General features: G+C 42.0%; 1 protein-coding gene across 1 annotated transcript in view; it reads right to left on the reverse strand.

The window, feature by feature from the left end:
* Window positions 1-1,517: 1,517 nt before the first annotated feature.
* Window positions 1,518-18,694, reverse strand: part of nrd1a (nardilysin a (N-arginine dibasic convertase)) — a 39,850-nt gene continuing 22,673 nt past the window's right edge. Inside the window, exons 13-32 of the mRNA XM_061744057.1 lie at window positions 16,420-16,540; window positions 13,700-13,758; window positions 13,225-13,279; window positions 12,995-13,099; window positions 11,362-11,485; window positions 11,007-11,093; window positions 9,704-9,823; window positions 9,548-9,599; window positions 8,449-8,599; window positions 8,243-8,370; window positions 7,915-8,077; window positions 7,692-7,723; window positions 6,453-6,591; window positions 6,288-6,335; window positions 6,118-6,170; window positions 5,852-5,935; window positions 5,544-5,634; window positions 5,219-5,335; window positions 2,756-2,845; window positions 1,518-2,676 (exon numbers count right to left, since the gene is read on the reverse strand). Of these exons, the coding sequence (XP_061600041.1) occupies window positions 2,464-2,676; window positions 2,756-2,845; window positions 5,219-5,335; window positions 5,544-5,634; window positions 5,852-5,935; window positions 6,118-6,170; window positions 6,288-6,335; window positions 6,453-6,591; window positions 7,692-7,723; window positions 7,915-8,077; window positions 8,243-8,370; window positions 8,449-8,599; window positions 9,548-9,599; window positions 9,704-9,823; window positions 11,007-11,093; window positions 11,362-11,485; window positions 12,995-13,099; window positions 13,225-13,279; window positions 13,700-13,758; window positions 16,420-16,540 (2,032 nt within the window). The 3' untranslated portion in view covers window positions 1,518-2,463. The remainder of the gene's footprint in view (window positions 2,677-2,755; window positions 2,846-5,218; window positions 5,336-5,543; window positions 5,635-5,851; window positions 5,936-6,117; window positions 6,171-6,287; window positions 6,336-6,452; window positions 6,592-7,691; window positions 7,724-7,914; window positions 8,078-8,242; window positions 8,371-8,448; window positions 8,600-9,547; window positions 9,600-9,703; window positions 9,824-11,006; window positions 11,094-11,361; window positions 11,486-12,994; window positions 13,100-13,224; window positions 13,280-13,699; window positions 13,759-16,419; window positions 16,541-18,694) is intronic.

An 18,694-nucleotide genomic window follows, 5' to 3' on the forward strand; every position in this document is an offset into this window, starting at 1 on the left:
TCCGTTCTTGTTAATATGATTTTTGCTCATTTCCATGCAAAAGGTTTGTGCTGTGTCAGCTCACTGAATTGAACCATTTTTGCCTGACAAATACTGTACATGAGAAAGTTAAAATTTCAAAAGTTCTACCCCCAACTTGGGCTGAATTATTCCAATTTTAGAGATCATTTTAAGATACATTTTATAGTTGATGATTTTTACATTTGACCAATTTATTTTTCTCTGCACGAGTCTAAATTCTAAAGTCTATTGTCTGTCCAAACATCCCCAAAGATAAAAGTACAGCTATTATTTGAATCTAAAGCACGTAAAAGTGTCCATTTTCCAACATAATGTACTCCCAGCATCACAAATGTTTATGAATATGTACCCAAAGTGATGTGTGTTGGATATCTGCTGACACCCCGACCTGCAGTCCTGCCCTCTGAGCACCTCAGCGTCTGCTGTCTACATCTGTTTATATCTGCTAGTCATCCCTGCACTGCACCAGCCAACCAATGTGTCTGTTTCTCTCTCCTCTCATTCTCTGTCTGGTGTCTCTTTTCCTGCTCTGCCCAGCTGAACCTCGGGAGGAGGGTCCACCGTTATGATCCAGCTCCTGCTCAAGGGGAGTTTTTACCCGCCATTGTTTATCTATTAATTGCAGGGGTCGTGTTCTGGGTCTCTGGAAAGATCCTAGAGAAACCTGGTGTTGTATAGATGCTATATAAATAAAGATTGAATTGAAAATGTACAATGGAAATATACACAAGTGAATTAAAGACTGTGACGAGCGTTGAAGTGCAAGGGAAGAAGGAAGGAAGGAAGGAAGGAAGGGAAAAAAGAAGAAAGGAAGAAAGGAAGGAAGGAAGGAAGGAAGGAAGGGAAGGAGAAAAGAGGAGGGGAAGAAGGAAGGAGAGAGCAGGAGGAAAGAAGGAAGGAAGGGAAAAAGAAGGAAGGAAGGAAGGAAGGAAGGAAGGAAGGAAGGAAGGAAGGAAGAAAGGAAGGAAGGAAGGAAGGAAGGAAGGAAGGAAGGAAGATTAAGGAACGTTCTGGAGAAAACAACCATTATGTCTATTATTAGACGATAACAAGTCTAAATTTACTTTAGGGAACAACAATACTGTGAGAGAACGGAGGTGTTTGCAGAGAAACAGCAAACTGAGTCGGTCTTAACAGGATTACATCAGAATAAATTACTGTTTGAAGCATGTGACAACACGCTAAGGTGCTGGTGTGGACGAGGTCCCTGCAGACACGACACCAAAGCAGTTTTGTCTTTGGAGGTGTTGTAAAAGAGACTGCTTGTACAGGCATCTCTTCACCTTGTCACTTGTTTATTCAGTAGACAACAGTGTTGCGCAAATTACTAACCGCTTGCAGCTTCTGCTTCTCACTCATTTCATAACAAACTCATCCAGTTCTGCAGAAGTCGAGGTCGTGAACTGTCCTTTCGCCATTAACAGTAGCTCCCGCAACATTTGGTAATGGGACTCGTCTAGACGAGGGCCGGAAATAAATGCCTGCACCAACAGTCCTTTTTATACACTTACAAAGTTAAAATCAACCCGATTTAAACTTTGTAAATATAGACGATCCACTTAAGTGGAACCTAAGACTAAATAAAATGTTTGATAAGTCAGCTATTGTTAAAAATGTTGCATCAACTGAACTTTCTTGATGATGACACGTGAGAAGGCTGCTGAAAAACTTAATAAAAAGGTGTTGTTGCCCTTAAAAAAGTGTAACAAAATAAATAAATAAACCCACAATAACACTAAAGCAGCTTAAAAAGTTGAAGAATGGGAATTTCAATAAGCTTCAGGCCTTCTGGGAGATCAATAATCTTCTGACTCAATTAATGAAAAGTAATAGAAATCCTTAAAACTTTCACATGCCACTGTGAAATGAATTAATCTTATTATTTCACCACGTTCACTGAACTTTCACCGTGAACTTGCCGTAAATTGCTTCTTTCAACAGTGATTTATTAGTTTGCACAGCTTCGGCGTGGGAATGCCGGCACACACCAGAGTTTCAGATGGAGCACAGAATCACTCAGATTCACACATGTGGGGTTCAAAGAGCCTCGGCAGTTCAGCGGGCTTCACACTGGGCTCGCGTCGCTAAACGGCACCAAACCGAGCTCCGTCACAAACAGCTGAAAGGGAGTCGGAGAACAAAACGCCAGAATTTGACTCAACAGTTTCCAGTCAGTGTGGGGTAGAGATAAAAGAGGGCGATCTTTCTTTTCCGCTGTCTGGCAGGGCGGACTAGGCTATCACTAATTTAAAATAAAAAAACGCTGTCATCTGTGCTCTCGCTGAAGCGTGCCGCGTGGGTTAAGCCAGTGGTACGAGCAGCGGTATTATGAGCCCACGCTCATAATAAGAGGCTGAATCTCTAATGAGACAGAGTGGCCTAACGTGGCTCAGTGAGAAGCGGCGCTCCGCCATCTGTCTGTCTCGCAGTCTCAGCACAGGTTTATTCAAGTATCTTGGTGTAGGGGAAGAGGGGCAGTCCTTGGATGAAAGCGTGGATGTCCATGACGGCCGTGGCGCCCGCCATCCTGGGTGAGGCCGGAAGGAAGGTGAGCTTGGACACCTCGCCGTAGGCCGAGTCCTCGTTGGCAGCATCTCCTTCTTGGTTTTTACTGCCACCGTCCTGATCGCTCTCCTCAGGACCGAATCCCACCACCTTCGGGAGACAAGGAAGGGTTGGTCTGTTTGCATTAAAGATTCTGCACGCCAGACACCAATGTGACACCGTTGCTTACGTGCATGCTGAGTCTGCGGCTGCTGCTTCCTTGGTGTTCTTGGTACCAAGAAACCAGTTCGGCTCTGGTCATCTCCTTCAGAGCTTCAATCTAAACACACACAAACACACAGATTTAACAACAAAAGGACCAGGCCTGTGTTGACAAAAATCGATTTTCCGATTCTAAATCGATTCTCATATTAATTCCTAAAAATCGATTCTTATGTCTAAAGATTGATTTTTTTTTTTTTTTTCCCCATCATTTTCGCCAGGTGAACTTTAATCCCAGTAATCGGACACATGGTTTGTCATGACACTTCTGAAAAATGCCAGGTGCTTCATGGCAATATGTGTGCGTGGTGACAGAATAAATTAGATAAGCTAAAATGATGTGTTTACTGCATGAACTGTTGCAATTTCTTTCTTTTTTGCACTTTAAATGGATATTGAAAGGCCTGTTTGAGTTATTTATTTCTTAGTTATTTCACAATAATTATTGTGAAATTATTATTTCACTAGTTATTTTACAGTCATATAATTCAGGCAACAGCTCAAAAAACATTTTAAATAACACTAAGCCAAATCAATATTGAATCGGATCGAATCATGATAATCGATTCTGAATATTAAGAATCGGAATCGAATCGTTTCTCGACATTTGAATCGATACCCAGCCCTAAAAAGGACTGAAAACATGTCCAAGAGGGACGTTTGTAGGACTGCAACAGCAGAGAGAGCAAATATAGAAAATGTCAAATCAAAACAGCATTACAGCAAGTGATTATGATCGCTTTAGTTGTGGTTATCTAAAGACTGCAGAACCAGCTCAGGAAACCTGCAAAACATTCAGTATATCGTGTTTTCTCTGAATATGTGTTGACTGAATTCACCTGAAGTACAGAAATCCTTTGAATGGCGGGTTTGCTTATGTTTGGACAATAAACAAGACCATTTTGAATAATTGTGAATCATCCAGACACCTTTTGGAAGTCTTTAAGATTCCCATGTTTACCTCAGTCCCTCACTTTTACCTACAAGGAACAGTTTCACTGTGGTTTGAATTTTTTAACCATTCAGAACATTTGGACCAGCTGGAACCCCCAAAAAAGGGTTTCTTTATAGGTTAACTGTGATGATGTCAAGTTGGAGGTGTCCTGCTCTAGAACAGCTTGGAAATCAGAAAACAAAGCTGTCAGGGACAGAATTTCTAAGCGGCTCGGTGGGTGAACGGGGTCCGGATTCCAGAAAAGAAAAGAGAGAGCTCAGCTGACATGCCACATCCGACTGTGGTCTAATGACTAAACGAATAAGTGGCTGAAATCAAAACTCAGAGTACAATTGCGGCTCCAGCCGGTGGAGGTGGTTTGGGTTGGGATGGCTCCTGGACACCTCTCTGGAGAGGTATTATGAGCATGTCAAGCTGGAAGGAAGCTCCAGGACAGACCCAGGACTCGCTGGAGGGATTACATCTCTCATCTGGCATCCTGCTCCCTCCCGATGGAGCTGGAGTCAACACAAGTCTGGGACGATGCCGGCGCGAGCTGAACCCAAATCAGTGGAAGCTGACAGGCGGATGGATGGAGTTACCTTATGTGCACCTTTCCTGAGGATTTTTGTGATCCTGTTGTATAATGTCAAGTCAATGAAAGATGGTGGGAAAAGGTTACACAAATAAATAATGAAACATGAAGCTGCTGTCGAGCTACAAAGTACAAAAAAACTCCACAAAAAGCACATTCAGTGTCTCACAATCCACTGACACTCTTTAAATTACAGGAACTTGATTAGACCCAAGAAATATTACTTCCCTATCAAGGTTTGCAAATTAAAACAGGATGAAAAAACCTGCAAAAATGAAAGATGCTATCACGGCCTGCTCACCCCTCCGTCCTCATTTTATTATTATTAGCGGTATTCTTTTAAACTGGTCCCGTTTAGTATGACTGCATTAAAATAATGACGAGCAAAAGGAATTGTGGGACATTATCCCCTTTTCTTTCATTAAAAAGGTAGCCCTTTCTTTCGTATGCCGAAGGAGACAATGCTCTTATCGTGGCTGCTGATTCGATACTTCCGGGTAATTTCACTCAGTCGGGAGCCTTTCTCAGCAGAAAAAGACGATTCGAACAGACATAATGCTTTTATTACAAAAAGGTTCTTCATTAAACGGGTGGATTCACAAGATGGCGCCAAAGTTCCAGGAGCAAAAAAAAAAAAAAAAAAAAGTCACTGGTGACTCAGTAGCAGCACTTCCCATCAAGGACTGATAGCTTTGATTTCAGCAACATAAATGAAGCCCCCGGTTGTGATAATTATCAGTCACTCATCACCCGCAGGGATCCTGAGCTATTCTTTATTATAACTACTCATCAATACACTTGTGAAATAAGTAAACAGTGACACTGGCGTTATTCTGCAAATGGAAGACAAAGAACAACTGCAACACGTGCTGATGTTTTGTACGTGTGTGTATTGTTCTCACCTCTCTGTTGAGCCTGTCAAACACATACTGCTGTGTTAGCACCTCAGCCCAGTTCCTGTCCACCTCCTCCCCCAGGTGTGTGTCCTCACACTCCTTCAGCTTCACCAGCGCAGTCACCTGCATGAGAAACACGGACACGGCTTTGACGCACTGCCTTCATCAGCGGCTGGAAGACTGGAACCGATTCTTAGATGTTCAAAAATGGTTTTTCTTTAGGACCTGAGTCACTAAGTCACTTTCAAAAATTAAAAGCTCTGATGTGCATCATCTGCTGCAACTTCCTCATGAAAGTCGACGCCTCACAAATACACAAAATAACGCACACCTGAGTATGAAACGCCTCCTCGGTCAAAGCGTGGAGCTTCTCTCCGAATGAGACCAGGAACTCTTCAATCTTTAACTCCACCAACTCCGTGCTGAAAGGGACGAGAAGTGAGAGATATATCATATTAAAGGCGGTGGGTTGAATTTGATTCCTTTAGTCATTTATCACTTTTTACTCGCCTATATTTCCAGAGCCGCGCAGATAAATCGCGGCTCGGGTGAATGGAAAAATACATCATACCTCGTGCTGGAGATAAATCACATGTTGCCCGGGGAAAATTAAAGCCGGCGATTTTGTTGCAAACTCACTTAAACTTGGTGGCCTGCGTTTCCACGGTGACAGAGAAACCTAGAATGCCCGAGGTGTTTCTACAGGTGGGGTAGACGTGGTATCTGCAGGAGGAATCGTGAAAAGGTTCAGAAAGTCGGGAATGGAAATTTAAATTTCTTACAGGAGCTGTGATATCAAAAATTAAAACAACCAAAGCATACATGCTCACATTTTTCCATCAGAACAGGCTCTCTTTTGTTTCAATATAATGATTACATCTTAAATAGAATATAAACAGACTCACCCCAGAGTCTCTTTAGTCCTAAGGAAGTCGAAGCAGGGTTCCTCCATGTGCATCTAAAAATAAAGGAGAAAAAAAAACCCCACATCAGCCATGGACAAGCCGGCAGGTGGGCTGACAAGATAAAAACACAAATTAATGGAGAGTATAAAGCATTCACTCCAAACACTTGCCACTAGCAGTTCCATCAGTGTGTGCTCCCTCAACGCTTTGGGCCCCGACTGCAAGAAAAGAACGAAGACAGACAAATGAGAGGGAAGAGAGGGAAAGATAAACCGGTTCTGAAGTGACAGGAATGGAAATGTGAGGTGCTGCAGGTGTGTTGCGTCCACGGTTACCTGGTAGTAGACGGTGACCTCAGAGTTGGGGTCTCCTTTATTCAGCGATTTGACTTTACAGACGTGGTGCTTGGCAGGAAGCTCCACCACTCGGAACATCACTGGCACCTCTGCTGGGAGCTTGGAGAACTGCAACTTGCTGTCGGAGGAGACGAGAAAGAAAAGGCAATGCAGACAAAGTGGGATGAGATGAGAGGCGGGAAGAGGAGTATGACTAAGGTTATTAAATTAAAAGAGTACAGGATGTGGATCCTCTGGAATTAATGAGTTTTCTCCTTTAATATGACATGGGAAGTAAAAAAAAAAGAAAAAAAAGAAAAAAGTTTTTAAATGTTGCCCTGCAACTGAAGTTTTCCCAAAAAGCACCATAACAATCCAGCACAAGTAAGAAGCTGTTTTGTGGATTGGTGATGCATTATAATACTACTCATAGTGGCACAACAGATCTTCTCCCATCACCCCAGTGGCAAAGTATGCTTGAGGGAGTATTATGATACGGGACTGCTTCTTAGCCTGAGGGCATAGATCACATGATATCATCAAGAGGGAAATTAACTCCCAAATGCACTGGAAAATGAATGGATGGATACACTGGAGGAAGGAGCTTAGTATAAGATGGTAATGCAGCGAGCAAACGACCAAAAGCACTGAAATAAATCCACAACTGAACGGCCTGAGATGGTGCCCAGTCAGAGCCGGGACCTGAACCCCATAAAGATGCTGTGGAATGGCCAAAAAAAAAAGAGCCATCCACACCAGACATCTTACAAATGTGTGCCAGGAATGGTCAGAAATTCATCCTAAATGTTGCGGAGGTCTAACCGAGACTAATGAGAGTATCTGTGAAGTTACAGCCGCCAACATAGATGTGCACAAGTCTCAACTCTCGTTCACTTTTTTCCTCCAGCACTGTAAATGATTAATGGGTGTGTTCAATAAAGAGGCTGTAAATTATAATTCTGCTTTATCAGCTCGGGCACCTTGTGCTCGTCTATTATTTTGAGCTACATGAAGATCATATCGCATTTTATGGGATATCAATGCAGAAAACCAGTTAATTACAAGGAGTCCACATGCTTTTTTTTCTTTTTCTTACCAGTGATGAGGCTGAAAGGAGAATCGTGATCTGAACAACTGAACCTGATGCCAATTACTGTGTGTGGCTGCAAACAAGTCTATTTGATTGCATAGTATTGGTGTTCTGATTAGGAGACTCATTCAGACTAATGGGCGACTTACTCTGTGACGTACTGCAGAAACTGCACCGATTCCTGTGGACGAAATATAATGAAGGGTAATGAACAGGCAGAGAAGAGAAACGGTGAAGAGAATCGGCAAAACGTGACGTTAATGTCAACTACGCTCGATATCATTTCCTCAGAACCTCAGCCGATTATTGCTCATCGGCTGTTATTTCTGTAAATCAGACTCCTTGTCTTGGTGCGAACTGCTGAGCACTCACATCGCTGCCGAAGTTCCCCTGCACCAGCCCCTCGGCGTACAGCTCGGCGCCGAAGCTGCGGCTGAACTCCATCAGCTCGTCCATGGTTAAACCGGCCGCGAGAGCCTGGCACTTGTCCACCATGGACCAGCGAGAGTGCTCCAAGATCAGCAAACGCACATCCCTGGGAGAGAAGATAAAAAAGGGAGGCTAGGTGTGGGAGGCTTTTCTTTCTGCGGCTGACGCGCTCTTCGCCCCAAGAAGGCGACGAAACCTTTAACTGCAATGACTCACGCGGGAAAAAATGGAAAAGTCAGATGTTAGAAGAAGCAGTGGGCACACGACTTACTTGCCGAGTTTCTCTGGTTTAATGAGGATGTTGAAGTAGGTCTTTTTGAGCTGCTCTGTGAACATGCTGAAGACGTCGAGGGAGACGGAAAAACCAGCCAGGTGGTCAATAATCAGGTGGAACAGCAACTGCGGAGAGAAACGTGACGCGTGAGCGTTTACGGCACGATGCGCACATTCCCGTCTGCCCCGTATGAGCCCACTCACCGGAAGCTTGTGGTTGAACCCCTTCACCTTGATGACCAAGCCGTGCTCGCCGGCCACCAGCTTGTACTCCAGCTGAGCCACCTCGGCATCGTAGGCCGGCTCTGCCAGGTTGTGGCCCAGGATGTTCACCAGCAGGTCGAACAGGACCAGGCTGGAAACGGACAAGGAGGCGGGAAAAGTTACGTGAAAACGGAGACCGAGAAGAAGAGAGCAGGACGGCAGAGAACCATACCGGTACTAGGGCTGGGGATCAATTCAAATGTCAAGAATCGATTTGATTCCGATTCTTAAGATTCAGAATCGATTGTCAAGATTTGATTCGATACGATTCCGATATTGATTTGGGTTAGTGTTATTAAAACTGTTTTTTGAGTTGTTGCGTGAATTATAGGACTGTAGTTATGCAAAATATTACTACTAGTATTATATTGAGATTAAACAGCAAGTATTGGCAGCTAATGATGCTGTAAGGGCCAATCAGCTCCCAGAATGCTGATAGAACTGCTTTCAGAAACATCGTGGGTCAGAATTACCAAACAGATCCAGGGAGGAAACAGAGACGGATGAAATCGGTTTAAATTTTTTCCCACATACCGTTTTTATTTGTTCCATTTTCGGTCTATTTTGGTTTTTAATTTTTTAGCATTTGGTTTTTAGCATTTTTTGCAAATGTAACCCAAAGACGGTATATAAAGTAATGAAATATAGACAATTTATGCAATTATAACCTAACACTTTAATGTTTTCATACTTTTAAACATATTTAAAGGAAAAAACATGGCACCAGTTATTCTCATGTCCAACAAAACATTCCTTTTTTGGGGATAAACAAAAAAATAACCAAAAGTTGTAATGTAATGATGAAAAAAAAAAAAAAAACATAAATAAATAAAAGACCCCCCCCCACCCAAAAAAATAAATAAATAAAAATTAAAAAAAATTCGATCTTTAGACATATGAATCGATTTTTAGGAATTAATATGAGAATCGATTTAGAATTGGGAAATCTATTTTTTCAACACAGGCCCAACCGGTACGTTGACAAAGGTTACAACAGGAAACAGATCATATCACAAATCATAGGTGGGCATGAACTTACTTCTTAGCAGACTGCTGGATTAGTGGGGAGATGAGGTGGAATCTTATGTATGCTGCAGCAGAAGAGACGGGAGACAGTTGTCACTTCCATTCATCTTCCTGGAAACATGCTGAATGCTAAACTAGGCTCCCAATACTAGCATGCACGCTCACACACCTTTGGGTATTTTGAATTGGTTGTCCTTTTTGTACCACAGGCAGCCCCTGTCGCTTTCGGCGATTCGGACGGGGAATTCTGTGTCCGGGCAGTCAGAAGCCTTCAGGGCGAAGTCAGTGGCTGAAGAAGTGCACATCAACAATTAATCATATCCTTTCCACTCTACAGTGACATAAACAGTGTGCCAGTTTAAAAAAAAAAAAAAAAAAAAAGCTGGTAAGTCGGATTTGAGACTAAATATGTAGCAGAGAAACTAAAATATGTTGATTCCAGCAGCTTATTAAAGGAACCACTGGGCCAAGTTTTAGTAAAGATTAGGGGTGTAACGATACACTAATCTCACGATACGGTACGATAGACGATATTGAGGTCACGATAACGATACGATACGATATTAGAGCAATATTTTTTTAACAACCTTGCATGATGAACATATGACTGGAAAAAATTGTCTTTTATTTGAAAGACACAAAATACAAAACAATGCTGTGCATTTGCCCTATTGTTACAGTTTGTAATGATTTATAACTGTTTAAGTTTTAAAGAGAAAGCCAGGCCAACCATTTTCCACAAACTGAACTAAAAGTAAATGTCAGGTTTGCATTATGCATCTTCAGTTTCATACAAGTACAAATATTTTCCCATGATCGGGACCGCAAAACGGTACTAGTTTCTTCTGATCGGAGTAAGATTTTGTTCCGCGGGTCGAGGCGTGGTCGGCACGCGTGGTCGGATGTGCGTTACTAGTCAACACAATAGATTAATATTAATAACCCAATATCGCGATACACTTTGTCACCTCCACCACATGTATTGTGACGTTTTTGTATCGCGAAATTTCGTGGCACGATATATTGTTATACCCCTAATAAAGATAACTGTAAGTTTGTTGCTTTGCAAAGTTTAGACCCAGAAAAGGTCTCAGAACATGCACGTCTGTGAGGTTTGAACAGAGCTGCACCAGAGCTGAAACTAACTGGATTTGTGCAACTCTCGTCGTTGTTGCACCCACGGAGAAAAGGCCGGTATATACCCTCTCATCAAAGTCTGAGGTCGACCGCAAATAATGAGGTGCCCTAACGTGGAGTCTGAGTTCAAAAATGAAGCAGCTCTGTTAGATTAGTGAATAATAACTTTCTTAGAGATGAAAAACCAAAAAAATACACCAAACTGCTCTCTTCCGCCAGCCGAGATGAAAGTATTTGCAGGCTGAATAAATCTGTCCTGGACAGCCAGCCTCGTTCTTTTCCTTTTTTGATCCAAAGACTTTTTCCGGTTCTTTCTGGATTAGACTTCAACCCACCAATAAACTTGTTCTCTGCTGGAAGGCGGAGGTCACTATTCGGCTCCAGGTTCCCCATCCACCGCTCCATCCAGTCCTGCTGGATGTCTGTGGAATGTTTTACACAAATCAACATTAATGCTTTGAAATAAGCTTTTTATTTATTGTGTCTAAAGAAAAAAAACAAAAACAAAAACAGGGTAGTGTTGCAGTTTAAACGTTTTACAAACACTATTGCTCACTATCTGAAAGATAAACATTGCTGCTGCTGGCGTTGCAGTATATCAGCACACAAAGGAATAAAAACAAAAAAAACTGAAATAATGCTTTGACTGAATGTCTGAGCTGCAAAAAGGGTCAGTAAACAAACACACACCCTCCACACTGTATTGTGTGCCAAACCACTTCTCCCTGAGGGGACACTGGCCCTCGTGCTCTGGTGACAACAGCATCAGGTTGGCTTTCTCTGGCGTGAGCAGGGACAGAGCTGCTCCAATCACCTGCACACGGGAGGACAGACAAGTCGTCCAAATTACACGTTTTTGTGACAAGAAATCCATCTTTTACATTGAATTTCTGAAAACAGAAGTGAAGTTTTGATGCAAATTACGCTGGTTTTAGACAAAGTTGGTTTTTTTTTCAGCTGAGTCAGCCGATCATCTTTCTGTTCAGATAACAGGACTCGCTGTTTTGTAATCTGTAGTTTTAAAATCGTTCCTCTGTTCAAATTACATGTTTAAATGATATGATTGATCACAAAAGGCAACTCTTTCCCGCAACTGCTCTCTGAAACCACATTTTATTCAGAAAGCACATCTGGGAAATGAGGTGCAACCAAAACGGATTATTTGAAAATGGACGGAAAATGTTCAAAACTGCTTGTACAATTAGTGGATTAGCAGAGACTGTATTGAAGGTGAGGAAAAAAACAAAAAACTTTGTAGGTTAATGAAATAGCAGCCGCCTGCTGTATTGTTGTATCGACGAATTTCCCAGAATGCTTTTCGTCGTCATTTGCGGACTGAATCAAAAAAAAAAAACATGGCGGACATTTCTTATTTTTTAGTGAATAAAATCAATATTTTGAGTTAGTTTCTGCATAAAAATGCGTTTTCATTACATTTCTAGTGAGAAATATATATTTTACTTTCATAATATTCACTCAGTGAATGTACATAATCACTCGCTTGCCCATTGTTTCGAAGTCTTTTTCAAACCTCGCCAGAATAAAGGCTGATTTATGGTTCCGCGTTACACCGATTTAACGTGGAACCATAAATCAGCTCCGGAGCCGGCAGGCAGAAATCCTGAAATTTTCGGAGCAAATTTCTTAACAGGCGTAGGTACTGTTAGATTTCATCTATGAAACCAACATTTATCTTCCTAAATGATTTATTTCAGCCAGCGGTAATTCTCAACAGAGCTGCAGGTTTTTCCCCGGGACGACGGCGCAGGTTGACCCGGCGATCACGTCTGTACTCCGGCTGCTGCTGCTCCGAGCCGGCGACTCTTATCTCCGAAAACATCGGGTCATATTTCTTAACAGGCGTTATTTGGATAAACTGAGCCCAGGTTGGGGATCTTAACAGTTACTTTTACGCCTGAAAAAATATTAAATCTTAATAAAGTGGCATATTAACAGCGCTACAGCTGAAATTAAAACAGCTTTTGGCTCTCAGCTTCCTGATTTTAGGGGTGGTGCTGAAAGTAGGAGTAGTGGGAGTATTGGGACAGGCCCCTGGGAAGATTTCAAGTTCCCTAAAATCTGTGGCTTCTTTTTTTAGGGCTAGTGGTAGAAAGTAGGGGGTGTATTGGGATTGGCCCTTAGTCCGGCTATGAGAAGTTCAATCAGACTAAGATGTTAACATCCCTTTAGAAGATTTCAATGAACACATGAATGTATTTCTTCTAACATCGCGTAAACACACTGCGTGACCTGTGTCATTTGTCTGAAAGGAAAAAAGAAATGTTAAAACCCTGTTAACTTCCAGAACTACTGGATCACTTACATCTTGGCTGTACTCGAACATCAGCTGATCTCCCGTCAGAAAGTCCTCCTTAGGGAACAGCTGCATGTTTTCACAAATGTCCTCCACATATTCTATTGGATCAATCTGACAAACAAACAAACAAACAAAAAAAAAAAAACAAGTATGGGTTTCACCCACGCTTTGTCACAGAAAATTACAAAATACTTCTGTGCTATTTTCCAGAAGTTGTGAATGTTTTGCATTCCAACCTGCTCCTGATAGTGAAACTCGTTCGTTTCAATCCTCTGAATCTCTTCGTATATTCTAAAGACACCGACAAAGAGGGAGAGAAATTGTTATAACCGTTATGCATACCAAACAAAAGCTCAGATTTCAATGTCAGCAATCCAGAAGGAATGCAACAACAAAAAAAAAACAAAGAAATGAATTTCTAAAGTGGAGAAAAACAGCAGAGCAGAGACATTAAAATGTCAGTATCCTATAAATTGCACCATTTGCTTCTTTCAGCTCAACAAAGAGCAGAAAAACCACACACTATGATCCACACTGTGTCTTGGTTCAAAAGAAACAAAAAAAAAAAAGAAAAACAATGAATAAATCCGGCACTGTCCTCTAGTCTGCCACTGTGTGTGTGTGTGTGTGTGTGTGTGTGTGTGTGTGTGTGTGTGTGTGTGTGTGTGTGTGTGTGTGTGTGTGTGTGTGTGTGTGTGTGTGTGGCCGCACCTTTGCTGTGGGCCGAGCGTCTGCAGCATCTTCAGGTACTGGAACACCAGCTGAGTCACCTGTTTAAAAAAAGAAAATAATAAGAAACGTGCAGAAAAAACAGGAGATGTTTTTTTTTTCCCCGTCTGAGTGATAAAGCCTTTTCCCAGCTGTGAACAGCTATCTTTTCAGAGATATTGGACTTTTCTGAAAAACATATTTTACGGCGAGGTAACTTGGAGATTGATAGGACTCCTATCTGCAAGCCAAATACGAAGCCGGGGCCCGCAGCTGATTAAGACTGGAAACACCTAATAATTATCACATTATATCGTGCTCGGAGCACAGTTGTGTATCAGACCATTTCTTGGCCGAGGCCAGTTGCCAGGCAACGAACGGAGAGTACGGAAAGGTCACCGGTTTTGACCACGTTCGCAAAAGGACGTGTGACAATGACGACAACATTTCCCACAGGGAAACGGTTACGCAAGAACAGCACAGATGTATTAATTGTGATTAAATCAGGGATTATTTAAATATTAGCAGCAAAGGGAGGTAATACATAACTTAATGGCCACAGGAACAAAGAGCTGCTGTGATGGTCAGCACGTGGACTTTGTCAGACTGAATGGTCTCTTCTGATTAAGTCAACGCACCGTGAGCCGGAGAGAAGTCCAGACCAGCCCTATTAAAGGCAGCCTATTTTATGTGGGATTTAGTTTCTTTTATCAAGTTGTCCTTAAGGGAGACATTATGCCCTTATGTCAAGATCTGACACAGTTTCCTGGGGTCTTAATTAAATTTCTGTGACATGCTTTGGCTGAAATACCACAAAAGGATTCAGTTACAAAAGCTCCCTGTTTAAGCGCGCCGTCGCTGCTCTGGTCATATTTACTGTATGACAGGGTAGATTTATACCCCGGATTCCACTCCGCAGCCCTCTCCCACTGGGGTTTGCTTCCACTGAGATCTGTTTCGCAGCTTGCACAGCTCTGGGTCTCGGAAGCAGCGCAATTTGATGTTAGCTGGGTCTCTAAATCTGAAACCTTCAGACTCACATGATGTCAAACACACTGACAGCTGTGTGTTAACTGGGAGTTTTCAGGGTTTAGTGGGTTTAGTTTATTTCGGTCATGACATCACAAAAAAAAAAAAAAAGAATAAAAATGACAACAAGAAAACTAATACACTGTTCAAAGAAAACATTACAAAAAAAATGTCAATATACAAATACCATCTAGACCGAAAAAGGTGTAGGTTGAAGCAAAGCTTATTATTTGCCTACCCTCAAAAAGATTAATTAAAGTAATGAAATGAAAGCAAGAAGTAAGAGAAAAGACTGACAGTAAAACAAATTGCCTCCATGGGGGTAACAAAATTTCCTCAAGAAATAAAAAAAATTAAAAATAAAGGTGCAGTCTAAATGTTACCTTCATCCTTAAACAATCAAATCACCAATTAAATAAATACAAATCAACATAGCAAGCATCACCCCTCATTAATTTGAAATAAAGAAATCATCCTTCTTTTCAATGTTTTTTTAAACAAGGTTAAGGTTCTACATAATTTCAAATCCCTATCTAATTTATTCCATCCATCCACCGCTGCCACTGTAGCATCTCAGTTTGGTGTTGGTTCTGATTGTTGATTTCCTGTATCTGCTCTCCCCTCTGAGGTTCTAATGGCTTTGTCTTAAATTGAACACATTTTGAATACAGTCTGGCAGCATGTTATTGTTGATTTTGAAGTTGCTTCTTTTCAAGGTTCTATTCTCACTAAAAACCAAATAAATGCTCTCAAGCACAGAAAAAAACCCACAACCTTGCTATGGCTGAGCTGCACGGAGGAAGTAAACAATACAAATGATAATGGACAAGCATACATGCCAACAGTGATGAGAATCTGATATATAGTCGATGTGCCTAGTTGCTGTATCGAAGCACAAATCAGGCTTAAAGTGAGTAAAGAGAAAAGGAAGTGAAGAACGTGCTCAGGGCATGGAAGTAGGTCTCCCAGCAGCCTAGTGAAATAGCAGCTTAAACTTAGGGATGTCTTACCGTCTCCAGACCCAGCTATAAATATAATTCCTACCAAAAAGTAAAGTTTGAACCATCAATTTAAATGCAGACAGTTAAAGCCCCTTTAAGGGCTTTATACATAAGCAAGAGAATCTAAATTCTGCTCTGCATGACACATTTCCCTAATGGTCGCAAAAAGAGGTTTCACTGCATCTCCGGCAAACACTGAACCCACACGGCTGGACTGACATGACACACGCCTGCATTTCACACCATCGTACAATCCCTGTGAAGTCAAGGTCTTGATCCAGTTAAACAGTCTTTTCAACATTTATTTCACCATTTCTACAACCATAGGTTTTTGTTTTTCCCCAAATAAAACAGTTAAGACGAGGTCACTGCGTCTGACTTTATCACAAAAGTTGTCATAGCAACTGACGACTTCTTTACCCACTGCATGAGTGAAAACAAGAGAAAAACGGGAGCGCGGCCCTGTCGCCGCCCAGAGTCTGATATGAGATGTTATCTCTGAAGAATACAAGAGCATTTCAGTGTCGGCTACAACAACATGGAGAAAAGCTCTGATTCCTTTTGATCTGGCAGCAAATATTAAACTGTGAGTAGAAGCCTGCGAGGCCTGGAAGCTCCATTTATCCAGAAGGAAAAGGACAGAAACGGGAGGAGGAAGTGGGAAATGTTAAGAGCTTTTTGTGTTGTTTTAACCTGGTAGAAGTTTTGGAAGCCTTCATCGGTGAGGGTGATGGAGATGGAGAAGATGGAGTAGGTGGTGTTTTGGTCAAAACCAGTCTCGCTGTTTCCTCCGAATAAAGCCAGAGCCCAACACCTGCAGACAAACACACGGATATGTCACCGTGAGCCCAAGCTGCAGACAGCAGGCTGATTAAGTGTGACAGTATGTGCTGAAATGTGAGACATTCAGTAGAATAAAAAGGCACTTAATGATTCCTAGCTATAAAAAAAGAAGAAAAAAAAAAACACTTCTCTGGTCCTGTCAGGGCAGTAAGAGGAGATTCTTTTGTTAAATGACGTGTCATTTTATCATGTTGTCTTTCCATCTCCTTCATTAAAAAAATTTAAACTAACTTGCAGTCGCCTGTAGCTTTTCTCCCTTTTCCAAACGAGTTAAAATTACATTAAAATGTGCAATCAAGCTTCTGGGTGGCGAGGTGCCAGGGTGGATGAGATCCGGCCCGAGGCTGTGGATGCTGTGGGGGTGTCTTGGTTGACACGCTTCTGCAACATTGGTAGTAAGTGGGATTCATTCACGGTGGGGGTTGGACTCTGCCAGGGCTTCCCTTTGTCACCGATTCTGCTCATTAGTTTTATGGAAAGATTCTTTTTTTGTTTTAGGCCCAGCCGAGGAGTGGGGGGGGGGGGGCTCCAGTTTGGTGACCTCAGAATTGGGTCTCAGCTATTTGTAGATGACGTGGTTCTGCAACTCTCGCTGGAGCGATTCGCAGCCGAATGTGAAGCAGCTAGGAGGAGAATCGGCGCCTCAACTAGGGCTGGGGATCGATTCAACTGTCAAGAATCGATTCGATTCAGATTCTTAAGATTCAGAATCGATTATCAAGATTCGATTCAATCCGATTCCGATATTGAATTGGGTTAGCGTTATTAAAACTGTTTTTTGAGCTGTTGCATGAATTATATGACTGTAGTTATGCAAATATGAATACTAGTATTATATTGAGATTCAACAGCAAGTATTGGCAGCTAATGATGCTGTAAGGACCAATCAGCTCCCAGAATGCTGATAGAACTGCTTTCAGAAACATCGTGGGTCAGAATAATCAAACAGATCCAGGGCAGCAAACAGAGATGAAATCAGTTTATTTTTTTCCCACATTCCGTTTTTATTTGTTCCATTTTCGGTCTATTTTGGTTTTTAATTTTTGAAAATTTGGTTTTTAGCATTTTTTGCAAATGTAACCCCAAGACAGTATATAAAGTAATGAAATATATACAATTTATGCAATTATAACCCTTTAACACTTTAATGTTTTCATACCTTTAAACATATTTAAAGGCATTACTTTTTTGGGGATAAACAAAAAAATAACCAAAACTTGTAATGTAATGATGAAAAAAAAATAACACATAAATAAAAAAATAATAAAATAAAAAAAATCAATAAAAAAAATCAATCTTTAGACATATGAATCGAATTAATATGAGAATCGATTTAGAATTGGGAAATTGATTTTTTCAACGCAGGCCTAACATCTGGGATCGTGGTCCTCAGTCGGAGAAGGTGGAGTTCCCTCTCCGGGTCGGGATCAGGTGCCCGAGTGGGGGTTTTCAAGTATCTTGGGGTCTTGTTCATGAATCAGGGAAGAATGGAGCGGGAGATCAATAAATGGCGTCCACATTAATCCGGACCATGTAACGATCTGTCGATCTGTCAAGATCGTGGATACAAGCGGCAGACAAGCGTTTCCTCTGCAGGGTGTCCGGGCTCTCCCTTGGAGATGGATGAGGAGCTCGGTCACCCGGGGGGTTCAGAGTAGAGCCGCTGCTCCTCCACATCGAGGGAGCCAGGTGAGGCCTCCCTGGTGATTTTCCTCCAGGCATGTCCCACCAGGAGGAGACCCTGGGGAAGGACACGCTGGAGGGACTATGCCTTGGGATCCCCCCCAGACGAGCTGGACAAAGTGGCCGGGGGGACGGTTCAAATACACTTTAAATCGGAGCAACAGAACAGTGCAGGTATTTGGCAAAAACATAAAGTCTGTATGTCTCATTTTAATCAGCTGCTGCAGTGAACCTGTTTCATATCTTTTGTAAGCAGGACTGCAGCTTGCAGGATACCGGCACTCTCAATCCATGCTTAATCTTCACCTTAGATGTGCACTTTGTTTTCAGGGAGGAACAAGCACAAAAGAGATAGGCGGTGGTGAATCGATGTGAAATGCTCCCAGCCCCTCAGCCTGGTGAAGGCGAGGCTTTTCCTCCATCTCGCTCTGGGTTGTTCATT

The sequence above is a fragment of the Cololabis saira genome, chromosome 16, assembly GCF_033807715.1.
Source record: "Cololabis saira isolate AMF1-May2022 chromosome 16, fColSai1.1, whole genome shotgun sequence".
NCBI classification, from domain to species: domain Eukaryota; kingdom Metazoa; phylum Chordata; class Actinopteri; order Beloniformes; family Belonidae; genus Cololabis; species Cololabis saira.